This window comes from Microtus pennsylvanicus, chromosome 13, assembly GCF_037038515.1.
Source record: "Microtus pennsylvanicus isolate mMicPen1 chromosome 13, mMicPen1.hap1, whole genome shotgun sequence".
NCBI lineage: Eukaryota > Metazoa > Chordata > Mammalia > Rodentia > Cricetidae > Microtus > Microtus pennsylvanicus.
The window spans coordinates 69,574,556-69,591,509 of record NC_134591.1 but is presented as its reverse complement, the minus strand read 5'-3'; the positions used below and the strand labels follow the sequence as shown (position 1 = coordinate 69,591,509).

The 16,954-nt window shown below is 55.8% G+C and overlaps 2 protein-coding genes across 11 annotated transcripts in view; both read right to left on the bottom strand.

Annotated features, from left to right (window-relative positions):
• Positions 1-998, bottom strand: part of Kif17 (kinesin family member 17) — a 30,307-nt gene extending 29,309 nt beyond the window's left edge. For 3 of the 4 annotated variants that reach the window (XM_075946038.1, XM_075946039.1, XM_075946040.1), the window contains exon 1: positions 503-857. In XM_075946038.1, coding sequence (XP_075802153.1) covers positions 503-733 — 231 coding nt within the window. In that variant the 5' untranslated portion in view covers positions 734-857. Of the gene's footprint in view, positions 1-502 lie in introns of all 4 variants that reach the window. The other variant, XM_075946041.1, reaches the window with a different exon arrangement.
• Positions 999-2,385: 1,387 nt separating this feature from the next.
• On the bottom strand, positions 2,386-12,852 carry Sh2d5 (SH2 domain containing 5). 7 transcript variants are annotated; one of them, XM_075945773.1, is made up of 10 exons: positions 12,761-12,840; positions 9,461-9,588; positions 9,061-9,141; positions 8,642-8,716; positions 7,699-7,845; positions 6,473-6,724; positions 6,149-6,323; positions 5,563-5,671; positions 4,977-5,136; positions 2,386-4,213 (listed from the first exon to the last, which is right to left on the bottom strand). In XM_075945773.1, the coding sequence occupies exons 2-10, from the start codon at positions 9,557-9,559 to the stop codon at positions 4,010-4,012; spliced, it is 1,302 nt and encodes a 433-aa protein (XP_075801888.1). In that variant the 5' UTR covers positions 9,560-9,588; positions 12,761-12,840; the 3' UTR covers positions 2,386-4,009. The 7 variants fall into 7 exon arrangements, with proteins under 7 accessions (XP_075801888.1, XP_075801889.1, XP_075801890.1 ...); XM_075945774.1 differs by having other exon boundaries at positions 6,149-6,320; XM_075945775.1 differs by having other exon boundaries at positions 12,382-12,782.
• Positions 12,853-16,954: the final 4,102 nt, after the last annotated feature.

Sequence of the window (16,954 nt, the reverse complement as noted above, 5' to 3'; positions counted from 1 at the left end):
GAGGAGCGTGCAATGAGGAGGACTTTGGGGGGGGACTGAAATGGGAGCAAATGTGGACCATCACCTGTTAGAAGAGAAGAATCTTGGGACTCTTGGGAAGGAAGAAGGCTGGGGGAAATGGTGAGGGCTTTCAGGATTCTGCAGGTCTGGAATGAGTGCAGAGGACCTGGGGATCTGGGTCTGGAGTCTGTGGTCAAGGGGCTGCAAGGGATGAGGGTAACGACAAGTTGGGGCGTTGAGTGGTCCTAGGTTCTGTGGTAAGGGCTGCAAAGGACGAGGTGCGGACCGGCTGGGGTGCTGGGTTCAATGGGGACACCACACTGGAGACAGGTGCCAAGTGTCTGCAGTCAGGACAAAACCTTTCAACTAACCTGTCTCTATTCTCCTGTGCCCGGCGCCTCCTCGCTTGGCTTGGGCAGCAGGGGCTTGAGTTAACCAACCTATCCAGTCTCCACTTTCGGGGAGCCCCAAGCATGGCCCTGCAGTCTCGGGGCACCCTCACCTCCACCAGCGGGTAGGCGATCTCGTTGTAGATCTGCTCGGTGAAGTGGTCCATGTAGTAGGCGCCGTCGAAGGTGAACTGCTTCGGGGGCTCGTCAGCCGCTCCTGGGTTCTGAATGAAGCATTGGCCGCGCGCGCAGTCCACCGTCACCACCGACTGGCAGCTCAGCTCGCGCTCGCGCTGGTTCATGGGCCGGCAGCGGACCACCACTTTCACGGACTCCGAAGCCATCGCGCCCCGCGAGCCCCGGGGGTGTGGCCCACTCCAGGGGGTGGAGCCAGAGCCCTCGTGGGGCGTGGCCTGACGGCAGGGGCGGGGCCGCAGCCGGGGGCCGGGACTCCGCGCGGGGCGCGCTGGGAGCAGCTGGGGCGCGGCGGACAAGTCTCCGGGCTGGAGCCCGGGCCGCCGCCTCCCGCGCCCGGGCTCTCCCGTCCCTGAGGCCGGGCCCGGGCGGGGAACGGGGGATCCGCGCTGCAAGCGCCTCCGCACGACCCGAGCCCCGGAGCTGGCCGGGCCACGCTCGCGCTCGTGCACGCCGTCTCGGCGTTCGCCGTTGCCGGGCAACGTCCGTGACATCACAGGGCGGACCGTCGAACGCCCAGAACCGGAGAGCCCGGCTGCAGGCTGACGGATTGGGATGCACCCTGTGGTAGGGGCAGCCCTGACCCTCCTCTCTGTCTCCCAGGCCTCGCAGCTCCAGCCCAGAGGTTCAGCAATCCGGCAGAGGCAACCAGGCTAAAAATCTGGAACTTCACCTTCTTCAGGGGTTAGAGACTGAGAGGGTGACGTGGACTTCGCTGTTCCTTAGGCACAGTGAAGCTTCCAGATGATAGAGACAGTCTTAAGAGTTGGGATTTTAAAAGACACGAAAACTGGACCAGCGAGATGGCTCAGCTAGTGAAAGGCGCTTGCTGCCCAGCCTGATGGGACCCCTGGGACCCACACGGAGAGAACTGACTTGCAAGGGGTCCACATACATAAGTAAATGTTTTGGGGGCCTTTTGGGGGAGGTTGGTTTTTCAAGGCAGGGTTTCTCTGTGTTGTCGTGGCTGGCCTGCAACTCTGAGCCACCACTGCCCAGAATAAATGTACTTAAAAAAAAAATTAAAAAGGCAAAAACTTTAGGAGGTAGTCTTTCTGTTGGAAAGACCACACAGCTTAACCTCCCTGCCCAGTTTAAGTCACCAACCACCCACCCAGCTGCAATGCTCCTGAGGGTTCCTCTGCAGAAATAGCATGTTATCAGTCATATGGCAGGCGCTGGGAAGGCAGCCCTCTTGCAGACTAGTAGGGAAAACTAACATTGGAAGGGAAACGCACGCACGCATGCACGCATGCGCACACACACCAAAGTGACCACAAATGAACTACTAATTCAGTTGCAAGAGGGAGTCAGGACAAGTATCTTAGGTCTAACTGGAGCTCAGATCAGGTTTAGGCAGGCCTAGGCTGTACAAATGGTCTGCTCTGCGTTGCTGGGGCAGTAAGCAAGCCTGAGTTAGCAGCACGGTCTTAATTTTTTTAATTGTGTGTGTGTGTTTGCACGTGGGTGCAGCTGCACGAATGCACAAACGTACACCGAATGTGGAGGCCGGAGGACAACTTGTAGGAAATGGTTCTCTCCTTCCCCCATGTGGGCCCAATGGATCAAACTCAGGTCAGTAGGTTCGACAGAAAGCAGTGAGCCTTCTCGCTGGCCCTTGGGTCTTTTTCTTAGAAGATCTCTCCACCAAGCCCTACCACTCCCTTCCGTTTCTTCCTGGACCCTGGTGGCCAGGACCTCAGTTAGGCTCACCATCCCATACCATCTGCAATATGTTTGGCAAAGAAAAGCAAAACAAGAAAAGGTCGATGAAGATCTAGCCACTCAAGGAACTGCAATAAACCATGAAGAAATGTGTTTTATTTCTCTCGAAGTCCACACAGTGGGGGCTTGGTGATGTTTGAATAAAGACAGAACTATGGTCTGTAATTAAGACACAATTCGAACACATGGGCTCCAAACTGTGTGGTCTGTACCATGGGATCAGTAAAAGCCCTGGAAGAAGTGTTAAGGGGTATGGAGAAGGCCTGTCCCTTGGATGTGTTGAATATCCCCTGGTATGGCCTACAGTGGTGACTCACGCTGTGCACCCACCCTCCTGGGGGTGAGCGCTGATCTAAAGTCTGGGCCAGTTAGTCACCAGCTTTCCTTAGGTGGAACTTTCTGGGGTTGAAATCCTAGGCACAGGATATGCTAATCCCTCTGCTCTTCCTGGGGACCAGGCCCCTACTCAGAGTGGGGGATGCCAGTGGAAATGGCCATAGAAGGAATACCACCCACATCCAGTCGGGGTGGGGTGTTATCCCTCTGAAAGGTTCCCACAGACACCATTCTCTCCATCCCTCATGAGACATGTCACTCGAAAGAGATGACAATGGCCTTAGCTTATCCTAGGATGTGTATGAATGGGTGGGTGCTAGAAGTCGGAAGTACCAGGCCTGGCCTGCCTCCTGCTCCCAGGTTAGGCCGCTCTCTGTTCTGTAGAGGCTATCCCCTTCTTTTCCTTGGGATCCAAAACCCCAAACCTGTGGCCCCCAAGGCACTGAACACAAACATCCTCTCCCATCCGTGCCTCTACCTCTGCTTCCAAAAGAAGTCTTTTTATTGTGTCTTAAGACAGTTTCTCTGTGTAGCTCTGCCTGTCCTGGAACTCAATCTGTAGACCAGGTTGACCTCAAAACTCTGCCTCCCGAGTGCTGGGATTAAAGGGGTATGTGGCCACCTCCTGGCTAAGAAGTCTGTTCTTTTGGGTAGATTCATATATTCTGCTGAGTTGACGTAGGGACACCTGGATTTGCCACTGCCTTCCTCTAGAATGTATCCCTGGTTCTCCCACTGCTCAGGCCACACCCCCCTCTGTGGGGTTTGGGTTAATTCTAGTTCTTCATTGCAAGTAGGGCTGACTTACCAATGAGGTGACCAGTGCCAGCCACGCCCAATGGCCAGCATCTGCTAGCTTCCTAAAGCAGTTACCACACTGACTGCGGTTTGCTCACTGCGGGCCCCACTCCGTGCACTGACCCCGGGAAGTGAGCTGAGGATGACAAACCTCCAATTCCCTGAGCATCTGGTTCCCTATGGGAGTTCTCTGGGCTTCCCTGTCCAGCAGAGGCTTAGCTTCCTCCAGCCAGGGCAGCTGGGAAAGCCTCGGCACGAGGAGGACAGTGGGAACCTGGCAATAGCTACTGCCCAAACTCACCAAGAGTTACCAACCCTTAGGTCTACCTGCTTGCTCATCCTGGCGTCTCAGCTGGCCCCAGGTCCTGCGAGAAGCCCTGTTATCTCCAGCTCCAACCTCAGGGCTCCCCTCCCATGGGCAGTGAAGTGATGGAAGACTGATCAAGGGGCAGATGGACCTGTTTGAAGCTGCTGGCCAGCGAGCAGGGTACAAGAAGGGCAGAGTGGCTGCTGTAGCCCAGGGGCCAAGGCAAGGCCAGGCCCATAGGGGATTGAGGCCTTGCGTCCTAGCCCAGGCCTTGCAGTTCTGCCTCGGACTTGGCGTGGCTGAGGGGTCGCAGAGTCCGTGGGAGCCTGCCCTCAGGACCACAGTCCTGCTCTTCATAGGTGGGGTTCAGACGGCCCATGCTGAGTGGGCAGAACAGGCTGCGCTCCATCCCGGCGTGGCTCTCCACCAGGGCCTCCAGGCTGGGGAACTCTGCTGGCAGGTGCTGGGGAGGAAGGGTCTTTAGCGCTGTTCCTTGCCCCATGCTTCATGCCATAGATCAGCACCCCACCCCCACTCTGGTCTCCCATCATGGGGAGGGATACATTTGGAAAGGCGGAATGCGCAGTGACCATGGGACCAGTCACCATTTCCTATTCTTTCCAGCCTGGGCAGGACTGAAGCAGTTGGTATGGAAGTACAGACGCCGCCGTGTAAAAAGCCTTCCCAGCCCAGTCCTGGAATCAGACCAGAGACTCAGAAGCTGTGTGCATTTAGGTCAGCTCTACTGGAGGTAACCTCTGGATGACACCTCTAGAGGGGAGGACCTCGGTGGTCAGGAACCTCAGAGATTCTCCTTGATGTCTGTGGTCAGCACCCAGCCAGAAAGAATGAAAGTAAGGGCTGGTGTGGTGGCCCACGCCTTTACTCCCAGCACAGGAAGGCAGGGGCAGGAGGCTCTCTGAATTTGTGGCCAGCCTAGTCTACAGAGTGAGTTCCAGGACAAGCAGAGTTATACAGAGAAACCCCATCTTAACAAAACAAAACAACAACAAAACCCCAAAAGAACAGAAGTAGGACCAGCAGGGCCAAGGGGACAGGAGTGGACTAGAAGGGGTGGGGCCAGAGAGCACCCAGTGGGCAGGCAGGATGAAGTGAGCTGGGCTCAGGAGCTCAGAGGCTGGAAGAGGGCAGAGTAAGCATGACAAGGGGTGGAGCCAGCACGGGGGTGGAGCTGGAAGCCCCTTAGGGGAACCCCACAGTCTCACCTCTAGGCAGTACCGGCCCAGGTGGTTCCGGAAGACCTGGTGAGGCACCACGCCACACTGGGTCCGTACAGACAGGCTCCACTGATCACTGGTCCCCGGTTCTGGCCACAGCAGGAAGGCGCCATGCACATCTCTCCGCAGCAGGGCAAGAGCACAGGACCTGGGGGGACAGAGTCAAGGTTAAGGCCACCAGTCTGACCCTAGCCCCAAGAGCTTGACGGTGGTGACAGACGACTGATGTGTGCTCTCAGATGTTCTGGACCAGATCAGCCAGCCACCCCGTGAACAGAATTCGAAGGAACTCAGGCCTTCTGGGGACCTGACTTGCTGACTTCAAGGCCCTGGTCAGGAGAGGTCTGAGGAACCTTGGAAAGGCTGGCAGGGACAGGCCAGACACTGTGTCTTGTTCCTCTCCCATTTTACATTCTGGAAAACTGAGGTTCAGGTAGAAAAAGACCATGCCCTGAGGTCACCTAGCTGGGAGCATCCCACACCCCCCAGTCAAGGCCCATACACTCTGCCTATGCGCCCCATGCACACACGACAGGGGCCGGCCTCACAAACCCAAGGGACAGAGCTCCCTTACCTGGAGAGGCCAGCAAAGGCCCAGATGTTCTCAGTCAGGCTACCCTCATTCTCCACCAGGCACGAGGGACCGCCAGGGCTGCGGGGCCACGCCTCCCAGGCAGCAGGAACTGCGGAGACCACAGAGATCAGAAGGAGCACGGACCCTCTCAATGTCCGACCTGCTTCTCTACCACACACCCCCCTATCGCTGGTCCCCCACCAGAAACCCTACGCTCACCTGCTAAAGTCCATATACAAATGTTTAGTCTCCCTCAAGCCTGATGCACAGGCAATCAGGGGAGGAGGGCGGGTACTAGGGGGTGAGGTCACAGCCTCAAAAAAATTATGCATGGGACTGGAGAGATGGCTCAGCGGTTAAGAGCATTGCCTGCTCTTCCAAAGGTCCTGAGTTCAATTCCCAGCAACCACATGGTGGCTCACAACCATCTGTAATGAGGTCTGGTGCCCTATTCTGGCCTGCAGGCATACATGTAGACAGAATATTGTATACATAATAAATAAATAAATCATCATAATAAAAATTATGCATGAATCCCTGCCCCCTGCCAAGTCCACTAGCCAGCCAGCCACCTCCTCCAACTCACAGGCCTCCCGTGCTGATAGCTGCAGCTGAGTCTCGTAGGTGCAGCCTCGATAGGCCCCAGAGCGGATCACCTTGCTGCGAATGGCCTTCTTGCGCACCAGTGTGGGAGAGCAGTAGGGGTTCCCCAGGCGAGTGTGACGGCTGCCACCGCGGCCCTCGGGCTCTGGCAGCTCCTTCTAGGGCACCAAGAGGGGCCCGTGGGCAGGCAGATTCAAACCCATCTGTTAGAGCCCAGGCGAACCCTGCAAGAATCCCACCCCTCCAACATAACCCCCAAGCCCCTGATCCTTCCCCCCATCCACTTCCTGACTGGGGTGCTGCATACCCCACTACTGCCCAGTAGCCCTTCTGCAGGAACTCGACGGAAGGAAACCAGGGCGTGGACGTTCTGTGATAGCTGACCCCGGCTAAAGGGCTCTCGCACTAGGGCAGGGGGTGCCCCAGGGCTGCAGAGTGGCTTCGGGGATGTGTCCCCCATTGGCCCCGGGCAGGGCTCAGGCTGCGCCCTCTCCTCCGGGTGTTGCAGGAGGTAAGCAAGCTGGAAGGAGCGGCAGAGCAGCAGGTACAAGATCTGGACCTAGGACAGAAGGGGTGGGCTCAGCTGCAGCAGTGTCCCGGAAGCCCCTCATGCACCAGCCCACTCTTCAGAGCTGCAAATGCCCCCCTCGCTCCGGGTACCCCTCCCAGGACTTTCCGGGAAAACTCCTACTTAGCACTCAAAATCCCTCCCCAGGCAGCCTCCGACAGCTACCAGCTCTCTCTAGTCTGTTCACTACCAAGTCACTTTGTGCCGGGCCTCAAGCTGGGAGCAGAGAGCACAACCCTGGGCCCGCTTGCACGCCTACACCACACTCAACATCCTCCCAGTGCTCCAGCCCTCAACACCCCGAGAAGGAGCAGCTAGCAGCCTTGGCCCCGGCTCTCTCAATTAGGAGCTGTTGGGTGACCTAGGGGACAGCATGGCATCCCTGTGCCTGTTTCTTCATCCTCGCCTCCCCACGATCCTCTGAGGAGTTAATGAGATGGGGCACTGTCTGGGGCCTGAACGTGGAACCCCTCACTCACTCACACAGTTCAGACCCAGGATGGTGGAACCCTCAGCTTCAGCCACCTGCCACCCAGGGTCCACGTCCAGAGGTGAGGCCAAATGCCGGAACTCACTAAATGACAGGTGACCACGCCCTCTAGTACACCTGCCTATGACCTACCCCGTGTGCTACACAGGGTCACCTAGGGACAGCTCAAAACCTGGAGCAAGCCTCTGCAGTTAAAGGACTCAAGGGTCTTGTCATCAGGGACAGCCCCTTGCTGGAGTGTGGATCATGTTACATTCCGGTGGGCAGGGCTTTGAAGGGTGAGGGGAACTAGCCAGGATGAGGGAGGGTGGGCACCCTACAGCAGAGAAAAGTACCGGCTAGTCTAGGGAATGTTACTACACAGGGTCCTAGGAGGGAAGAGCCAAAAGCCGGGGTGGTGAGGCACGGATTCACTGCTACCACCTGATGACAGCACAGTCCCCTCAAGGCACACTACCCCCTGGGTCTCAGGTACCTCTCCAGACTGGCTCCCCACAAAGAGGTGGCAGAAAAGCTTGCTGGCTGGGCTGCGTGGGTTCCGGGAAACAAAAGCAAACTGACAGGCGGCTGGGCACCAGGTGGCATAGAGGATGCGCTTCAGGGCATGGGCCATCAGGAGCACCTGTGAGGCATCGTGGTGACAACAGGTCGCACTCACCTGTGTGGCAGTGGCCTGAGGGCCTCACATGTCTGGCATAGGCCACCCACCACCTGGGGCGAAGAGATCCTTCTTTCCCAGAGGTCTGCCAAGCCCCAGCCCTCAGTGCCCATAGCTCTGGGCGTGTTGCAGACAGATAGGTCGGGATGGTCACCCCAAGTTATGGAACCAAGGGACAGAACAGTGACCCAGCAATCTCTGGCTGGAACCACATAGAGGCTGTTGCAGCAGGCCCTGGGGTTCTGCGCTGGTACCTGGGGTAGGCCGCTTGGAGTTCAACTCCCAGCTCTGCCACTCACTCTCCCCGCCATAGGAGGGCGAGGAGTGTCTCTTGCTGTCACATCAGACAGTAGCAATGCCTCAGGCCCGTGGTGTAGGACTCCCGAGCATTGCCACACCCAGCACTGGGCTTTCTAGAAGAAGCCTGCAGCTGTGGGTTGCATAATCTGGCCTGGCAGTCAATGGGCAGCCATGTTGGTTGTACAGTGGGAAGCCAGGGAGGGGCAGGCAAGCATGCAAGAGCTCCCTGTCATTTCTAGCCCATGGCTGTCCACAGCCACCAGCCAGTGCTGGGCCAGGCACTTGGAAAATCTCATGGAGTGTTTGTCTCTGATATTTAGGACAGGAGATGGCTTATAGAGAAGATTCTGGAGGGCTAGGCAAGCAATTGCCTTCTGAGCTTGTCCTGGGTGGGCATAAGGCAAACTGTAAGAAGACCAGTGTGGCCCTCACCGCTGGGGCCCCCCTCTACTCCTCCTACCTCACCCTCCCCACTGTAGACCTTGAGACCCTGAAGGCTGAATTTCAGGATGATGGCGCGGCGTCGGGAACAGTCCTGAGGGGACGAGAGTTGGCAAAGGTGGATGTCACTTCCTAGTTCTGGCCCAATGCAGTCCCGCCACAGTGCCCCTCATCAAGGCTGTTCAGCCAGTTCCAACACCCGTGCCCTGGGACGGAGACCTGGGTGACAGTCATGCTATGACCTGTGGGTCATGGGTCCCCAGGCATGCAGGAAGAGTCCTGGGACTTCTCAGAAGACCTTTGGTCCCATCGTGCTCCCTCGTCCCCCCATGTGTCCATCTGGACGATGTGGGGGTGAGGGGAGACTGGCCTTAGGGCTCCATCCAAGGCTGATACTCACAGTGTGCAGCTCTGGGTTGTGCCCCCCAAGACCCTCACCTGCAGTGCCCACAGCTGCTGCTGCACAAGGTACACACCCTCCTGCGTATCCAAGTCATCCACAGGAAAGGATCCCACATACTGGCGGTGACAGGAAGAAGCAAGACACAGAGTAAGGGCCACAACTCCAGCGCACACAGCACTCCGCTCTGCAGATAAGCTGCGGGCAGTGACCAAGCACTGTCCTTGGAGGCCAGTGGTCTTTGTTAATGTTTTCAGCAGGAGACCCTGGTCAGGTCACATGGGCCTCTTCTTCTCACTTACACCAATGTTCACGTACACATATCATCCACTCCACAGGAGATGGAGTTAGGTCCTTGGGCCCCAGGTCCTCCCCAACCCCAAGGAGCAACCACCCCACACCTGTCTTCTAGAGCACACAAGATGGACACCCACCCACCTGGGCAAGCTTGGCAATGCACCTGGGCCGGTAAGGTACAGGCCCACAGTCGGAGGCCCTGCGGGCCCCGGCCCCAGCCCTCTGCATGGTCCCCAGCATGCCCAGCTTCGAGCTCCACGGAGAGAAGGCTACAAAGGGCAGGGCAGAGGTTGGTTTTCAGGCAGGAAGGTTGAAGGCTCCCTCTCAAGGGCTGGTGTGTTCATTCATTTGCTTGCTCCAACACTCATTCATTCATTCAGCCAACCAACAAATCCTCATGGAGGGCCTGCTACGTGCCCATCAGTATCCTGGGCCCAGGACAGAGAGACAAAAGACAAACTGTCTGCTTCTGAGAACAGCGCTCTTGGGCAGGGGCAAGGCGGGAAACAAAATAAAAAGCCCTGAACAGGTGAGACGGTGGCAAAATGGAGAAGCGCGACAGATGGGGTTGGAGGCTCCTCTGTGGCTGAAAACAGCACTGGCAGGCGGGTTGGGGAGGGACTAATTAGAAGTGGGATGGCTCATGGCATGGGCCACTGAGCTACAGCTGGGGCTGCAGTGCTGGCTGGCCCCTCTGTGATGGTGGAAGCTGGTAGAAATTCGGAACCAGTTCTTATTTAGTGCCAGAAGGAAACTGATGTCTGCTAGTAATTCTGGCTTCTCAGGAGGCCAAGGGAGGGGGGCCAGAATCATTTGAACCCAGGAGTTCAGGGCCAGTGTGGGCAATACAAGACCCCCATCTTGAGAAAGGTGTCCTAGGAAAAGTCTAACGGTATGGGAAGAGTCCACTGAAGAGCGGAGCAGCAGCCGCAGGAAGAAGGGAGGCCCTGCAGCGAACTGCCAAAACAGCCGGCTGCATCCAACTCAGGAGCAGCCTTAAAATGAGACTAGGGCTGCAGCAACGGGGAGCCATAGCAGGCCCTGGGGCAGCAGCAGGGCCCGGCGGTGGTGAGCTGCATGGCTGGCATTGGTGATGCCAGGAACCTGTTTTAAAGGCTGCTGGCGCATTTGTACCGCCTGACTCCAGTCCCTTCCTGAGTCCCAAAGCCCTTTCTTTGCAGGGCAGGAAAACCACGATCCACGCAAATGGGGCACCAGTACTTAGTGGGATGTGGAGAAGACGGACAGTTGCCCGGAGACTGACAAACAGCACTCCTGCTTTGCCCCTGTTGTGTTTTTTCTGGGACCCTTGGCCAGATCCATGGGGGGGGGGAGTCATGTGGGACAGATGAATAACGGACCGCTATGCAGGGCAGAATCCCACAGACTCAGCTCCCCCCCCCCCCGCCGCGCCCCGACACTCCTCTCTCACACTCACACCAACCTTTTTGCAATTACTGACTTGAGTCAGAGAAGTCTGGGTGCAAGGTCTGCGTGGCTTTGGGCCACCTGCCCTACCTCTCTGTGCCCTCACTTCCTCACCTGCAAGCCTTGTGGAATTAGTGAGGTACCTGGCATGATGCCAACCTGACATGGCACAGGAGATGGTCCCGAGCTGAGCCGCGGTTGGGAAGGGAGCCTGGGAAGACAGCAAACTCTAGCGCTTTCAAGACTTTTGAACTGGAGCCCCTCACCACCACTGGGAGTAGGCTAGGAAGGCTGGCTAGAGGTTTTGACTCCCCTGGAGAGACCAGGGGTTAGTCGTGTGGCCTGGGTGTGCCAGAGTATCAGGTGTGCTTGGAAAGGGAGGGACTTGGCTGCCTTAAAATTGACCCTCTTAGAACCCTGGAGAGGCGCTCCATCTCTGACTGACAGTGACCTTCAAGCCAGAGGCCAGCCAGGAAGAGCGGGAAACAAAGGCTGCAGCCTCCCTCAGAGCCCACCCAGACCTCCGAGAGGCTGCTGCCAACCTGGGTTCTGACCCTCCCTTTCTAATCCTGCTCATTTTCCAGTCGCCTGTCCCAACGGCACAGCTGATGTTTGCGGAAAGCAAACCACACTCCACCTGCCACGGGTTGCCCGCCCCTTCCCAGCAGGGGGACCGGGTTACCCGAGAGGCAGTGAAGAGCTTCTTCACTTTCCCATCACCCTTGTAGGCAGAGGTGAGCGAGGAGGCGAAGACCACAAGACACACAGCAAGCAATGAGATCCACAAGGGAAGGGGGTTGGGGGGAGGAGGAACAGGGTGAGAAGGAAAGCAACCACAAAAGAGACAAAGAGCTGTCAAGAGCCCTTCATGCCCTGCCTGGGCCACAGGGCCCAGCAAGCACCAGGGAAAGGAGGGGTAAAGAACCAAGGGTTAGAGCACCTCATACTTTCACACAGAGACCCGCTTGTTGTCGTGTGTGTGTGTGTGTGTGTGTGTGTGTGTGTGTGTGTGTGTGTGATGAGGTAACAACCGCACACCCAGCTCATCTCTTTGAATCAAATCAAAGTTTTTCACAGGGACCTTCTGGGCCAGGGCCTTCCTACAGAAAGACACATTTGGGATGGTGCTGAGCTTCTGTTTTCTGGGTGGTTCTGCTTAGAAGCAGGGAACTGGCTAGGCTGACTGCAGAATCACAGGTCCCTCTCTACCTTATAGCGGAACTACCCATCCCCCCAGGCTACTGGGGAGACAACCCTGCCTGCAGATCCCAGCTACTTGACCAAAGACACAGAGCACAGGATAGGGAGCTGGCAAACCCCAGACTCTCTGCCTAGGCATGGCAGTGCCCTTCTGCCTAGAGTCTATGGGTCCCCTAAGCAGGCGTCCATCCTTGGCACACACTGAATCTGGGTCTGCGCAGGAATAGGTGCCGCAGGTACAGCAGCCACTAGTAGAGTCCCATAGTCCGTAACAACTCAGGAGCTGGGGACAGAACTGTTTAGAAAGGCAGAACTCCTTCTCCCAAGCCCATCACACCCCTGATCCCCTGCGCCCTCGCTCCCCGCCCCCCACGAGTTTTGGACCCGCGCAACCAGGGACAGGACTGGGGTTCAGCAGGGTTAGTTGGTGTGACCTTGTCCTGCCAGCCTCCAGGACCTCAGCTGTGGAGGGGACCGCGAAGGCACCCACGTCCTGGGAGCTGTTCATCAGCCTCTGTTCCTCCTGATAATCTATCTGAACGCGCAGAGCACGCTGGCTGGATGCGGAAAACACTGACACGGTCGCGCGCGGAGGTGCGGAGCGCGTGCGAGCGTTGACAGCGACCTCGCAAACGTCACCGTCCTCACATCAGGTTTTTGGGGAACTCAGGTGCCCCGGCGCCAGGAAGGAAGGGATGGAGACGAGGGCTGGGATGATGACAACAGCTCGTGGCGGGAGGTGGTGGTGTGGCTCGTTTCTGGGAGACCCCCTCCGACCCGACCCGCGCCCGGAGGGTCCTCGCGCGCACTCACCACCGCTGTCGCGTTTCTTGGCAGGTCTCACAGCTCGGGTCCTCGCTGCCTGCGCGCCTCCCCAGCGCCGAGCCCGTCCCGCCCCCGCCTCCGCGCCCCCCACGTGGCCCAGGGACCGATCCTCGGCGTCACCTGGCCGCAGCGCCGGCCTCACCAGCCAATCGGAGCCAGCGGAACAGCTCCGCTCGGCTGCGTCGCCCAATCAGAGGCTGTGAGGGTCCCTGGCTCCGCCCACGCCGCGGCCCGGGGCTGGGTCCTCCTTGTCGTCGCTCCTCCTCCGAGAAGCCATCCTGACCCGTGGAGCTCAGGGCCTCGCGACTCGCATGGTACTCCCACCTCCCACTCCAGGGCCCAGCTCCGCTCGGTTGCTCCATGACCACACCTTCACACGCAAACGGCAGGGGACTTGGTGACACGGATTACCTTCCCATGGAGGGATTCTCTGGGCTGCTCGGCTGGGGTCCAGCACAGAGCGCTGACCCTGTCCTTAAGGCTGAGTGGAAATCCACTTAAATGGGGAAATGGTGGGTGAATTTAGCCAGCGCTCACAGAGGGAGGGCCCTTCTGATCCCATCAAGCAAGGAGCGCTGTAGGTGGCCCAAATAAATGACAAATCCGAGCCAGGCAGGCACTTGGTGTGTATTAAACCCGAAGTCCGCGGAGAGAACATATCAGAAACTGCCGATGCCCCACACCACAGAAATCCAGGACACCGGGGTTCTGGACCAGGGGGAGTAACTGCTGTCCCCATCTCATGGGACACCCGGGCAGATGACACCGCCAGCGAGAAGGTGAACCTGAATTTGCTGCTTCAGAGGAGTTCCCAGGGGCAGGTCGGGAACTAGGCATCCTGTCTCTACAGGGCTCCTGGCACCTTTTCAGAGGCAACAGTGAGGCATGATCCTTAGAGACCTAACCCACAATGGGGCGCTTCCTGGCTCTGAAGTGGGACTTGGATAAACATTTTAATCGCGTTAATCCTCCAGGGCCTCTCCAAGGTTGTTGCCACCCCTGACTCACAGCCAGGTAAGGATTGGAAGGCGCTGGCCAAGGCACCAGGATTGAACTTGGCCTGGTGAGTGAAGGATCAGTAAATACCAGTGATACCTGTGCAGAGCGCTAAGGGACCTACCTAGCTGACAGTCTCCAGGCAAGGGCCAAGGAGGAGCAACGTGGCAAACTCAGTTTACCATTTGGCAACTCAGTAGACATAAAGATGAAAGGGCTAAGAAAAAGAAAAGAAATATTTGAAGTAACTTACTCCATTTAAACTTATTTAATTTTGATTTATTTTTAATTGTGAGCTATGGTAGTTCATTCCTTTCTTCTTTCATTTTATTTATTTTTATCTGTATGGGTGTTTTGCCGGGTTGTATGTCTGTCCACCACATATATGCCTGGTACCCTCGCAAACCGGAAGAGGGAATTAGACTCTCTGAAACTGGAATTACAGTTTTGAGTTGGCTTTTGGGTACTAGGACTTGAACCCAGGTCCTTTGGAAGAGCAACCACTTAGCCATTTCTCCACGCAAATTTATTTATTTATTTTATTTTATTTTTTTGTTTTTCGAGACAGGGTTTCTCTGTGGCTTTGGAGCCTGTCCTGGAACTCACTCTGTAGACCAGGCTGGTCTCAAACTCACTGAGATCTGCCTGCCTCTGCCTCCCGAGTGCTGGGATTAAAGGCATGCGCCACTATCGCCCGGCTCTCCACCCAAATTTATGAGTATTTTGTCTGCATGTATGTAGGGATGCATGTTTAGTCACATGCATGCCTGGGTCCCTCAGAGAACAGAAGAGGGGCCCACACCTCTGGATCTAGACTTACAGATAGTTGTGAGCCACCATGTCAGTGCTAAGAACATAACCCAGGTCCTCTGCAGGAGCAACTAATAACCTTAGTGGCTGAGCTATCTCACCAGCCCCCAAATAAATACAACTTTTTTTTTGAAAGGAAAAAATGGCTGGAGATCAGTGGTAGAGTATTTCTCAGGCGTGCACAAGGCTGAGTTCAGTTCCTAGCACTGACAAAAGAAAAGCCAGGCAAGATGGCTGAGTGGGTTAAGGCACCTGCTGCCAAGGTTGATGACCTGAGTTCAACTCCCAGGACCCACATCGTGGAAGAAGACAACTCCTAACAAGTTGTCCTCTGCCTTTCAAACGCCCACAACCTTACATGGGCATGCACAAATAATGAACAAAATGTTGTAATAATAATAAAATCCTATAGGCTGGAGAGAGGTGAATTGGTTAAGAGGTCCCAAGTTCAATTCCTAGCATCCACAGGGTGTTTCACAGCCACCTAGAAGTCTAGCTCCAGAGGGATCCAAGACTGTTCTCTGACTGCCTTGGGCATCAGGCATGCATGTGGTACACAGACACACAGGAACACAAAACACCCATACACATAAAATTCAAACAAAACCCTACATGCTCAAGGGTTTCCATCAAAGGTGGCAATCTTTGGAGGTGTTAGCCATCTCTGGGCAAGCTGACCAAGTCCCACTGAGAACTGTAACATGAAGCAGTTGTCACTACCTCATCTGTCACGTGTCTAACCCTGCATTCCTAAAGGCACATGCTCCGGAGTTACCAGAAGCAGCATTTCAACTGGATGGGTGACTCACCTGTGCAGGAAGCCTGGTCTTACCCATATTAAGCAAGGAGAGGGATGTCAAATAAAAGACAGGCTGGGGCGGGAGTCATGATTGCCAAATGTGTTAGTGCTCACCTTGCAAACCATGGTTATTTCCTGATGAGTCAAGAATGATCACTAAACCACACAGGTGGGAGCTTGCTATCACAATCTCCACTTTTCTCGAAAGTCCCTGAATCTGGCGGTGTGCTTGCCAGCTGACGAATGTGAGTGGGAGTAACTGCACATCAGCAGCAAGCTGCTCTCCAGCCGGCTGCGGGGCTGGGTGATGCATCTCCTCCACCCCAAGTATCCAGTAGAGTCAGTGCCCAGGAGAGATGCCGTTTTCCAACGCGGAGAGGAAGCGGTCTGACAAGGGGGTGTCTTCCCAGGAACCTAACAGTTGGTTGCTGAGACAGACTGGGTATCTGGGGATGCATTTCCTACAGGAAGACTGTGCTGTACCCCACCCACTCTCTAACACCTACATTGAGAATCGGAAGCCGCTAAGACAGGGCTTTGCTTTGTACCCTGGATTTACCGAACACCTTCGGTTCTGCCCTCGCCTCTGCTGTTGATCCATGCTGACAGAGGTGCCTGCTGATGGCTGCATAGGCCTTGGAAACCCACATGGAACTGTCTGGTTTCTGACCACTGAGCCATCTCCCCAGTTCCCTACTACTGTATGTTATCAGCAAGACGGACTTATACCAACAGGCAAATTAAGAGGGTTGACAGAAGAATTCCATCAGATCCAAGGCTCCAGAATGGTGAAATGGAGTGAGGTTGTTGCACAACTCCAGTCTGAGACGAACAAGGGGAGGCTGGCAGGAAATGGGTTGGTAGTGGAGGGCTGCTATCATTCCAGCTCACGGCTGCTAAGTGAATAACCTACATTCTAGGCCGTCTCTTGGTGGGCATCATGGAAAATGAGCTCTTTTTTTTAATATAAAGTGTTAAGAAGCCAACCTTTTAACACGGGAAGTTCTACTGACGCCATGGCTCCTGGGACAGCTCATCCTGTGTACTGGGTGGTGGTCCTGGTGATGGTGGTCCTGGAGTAAACTGACAGTACCAAACACAAAGCGTTCCAGGGCTAGCACCTGAGAGTGGCCGAGCATCTGTACAGTCCTCTCAAAACCTTAAGACCAGGAATGGAGAACTGGCTCAGTAAAGAGCACGCACAACTCTTGCAGAGGACCCCAGTTCGGTTCCTGATACTCATGTGGGGATACTCACACTTGCCTATAACTGCAGCTCCAGTGGGATCCAATGCTCTGGCCTCCCAGTAGTAGTAGTATTAGTAATAATAAAAAAATAATAATCTTTTAAAACCCTTAGGGCCACATAGATAGTATTTCCCAGTATATAAACAGCCTAACATTCTGGCAGCAAACACTATACTGAAGCTGGATATAGGGGCTATTGCCTGTAGACTCAGCACTGAGAGGCAGAAGAATCACTGCAAGCTCAAAGACAGTCTGTTTTATTGGGGAGTGCTAGGCACCCTGGAATATATAGAGACCCTGTCTCAAAACACCCAAACAACAAAATGCCTG

Bases quoted from the DNA above. Each gene is read 5' to 3' on its own strand.
- Sh2d5 (XM_075945773.1), bottom strand. From the start codon at position 9,559: ATGCTGGGGACCATGCAGAGGGCTGGGGCCGGGGCCCGCAGGGCCTCC. The intron at 9,142-9,460 runs GTGGGTGGGTGT...TGTCACCGCCAG, and splicing joins GCATTGCCAAGCTTGCCCAG to TATGTGGGATCCTTTCCTGT. The intron at 6,725-7,698 runs GTACCTGAGACC...CTTCTGTCCTAG, and splicing joins TGGGGAGCCAGTCTGGAGAG to GTCCAGATCTTGTACCTGCT.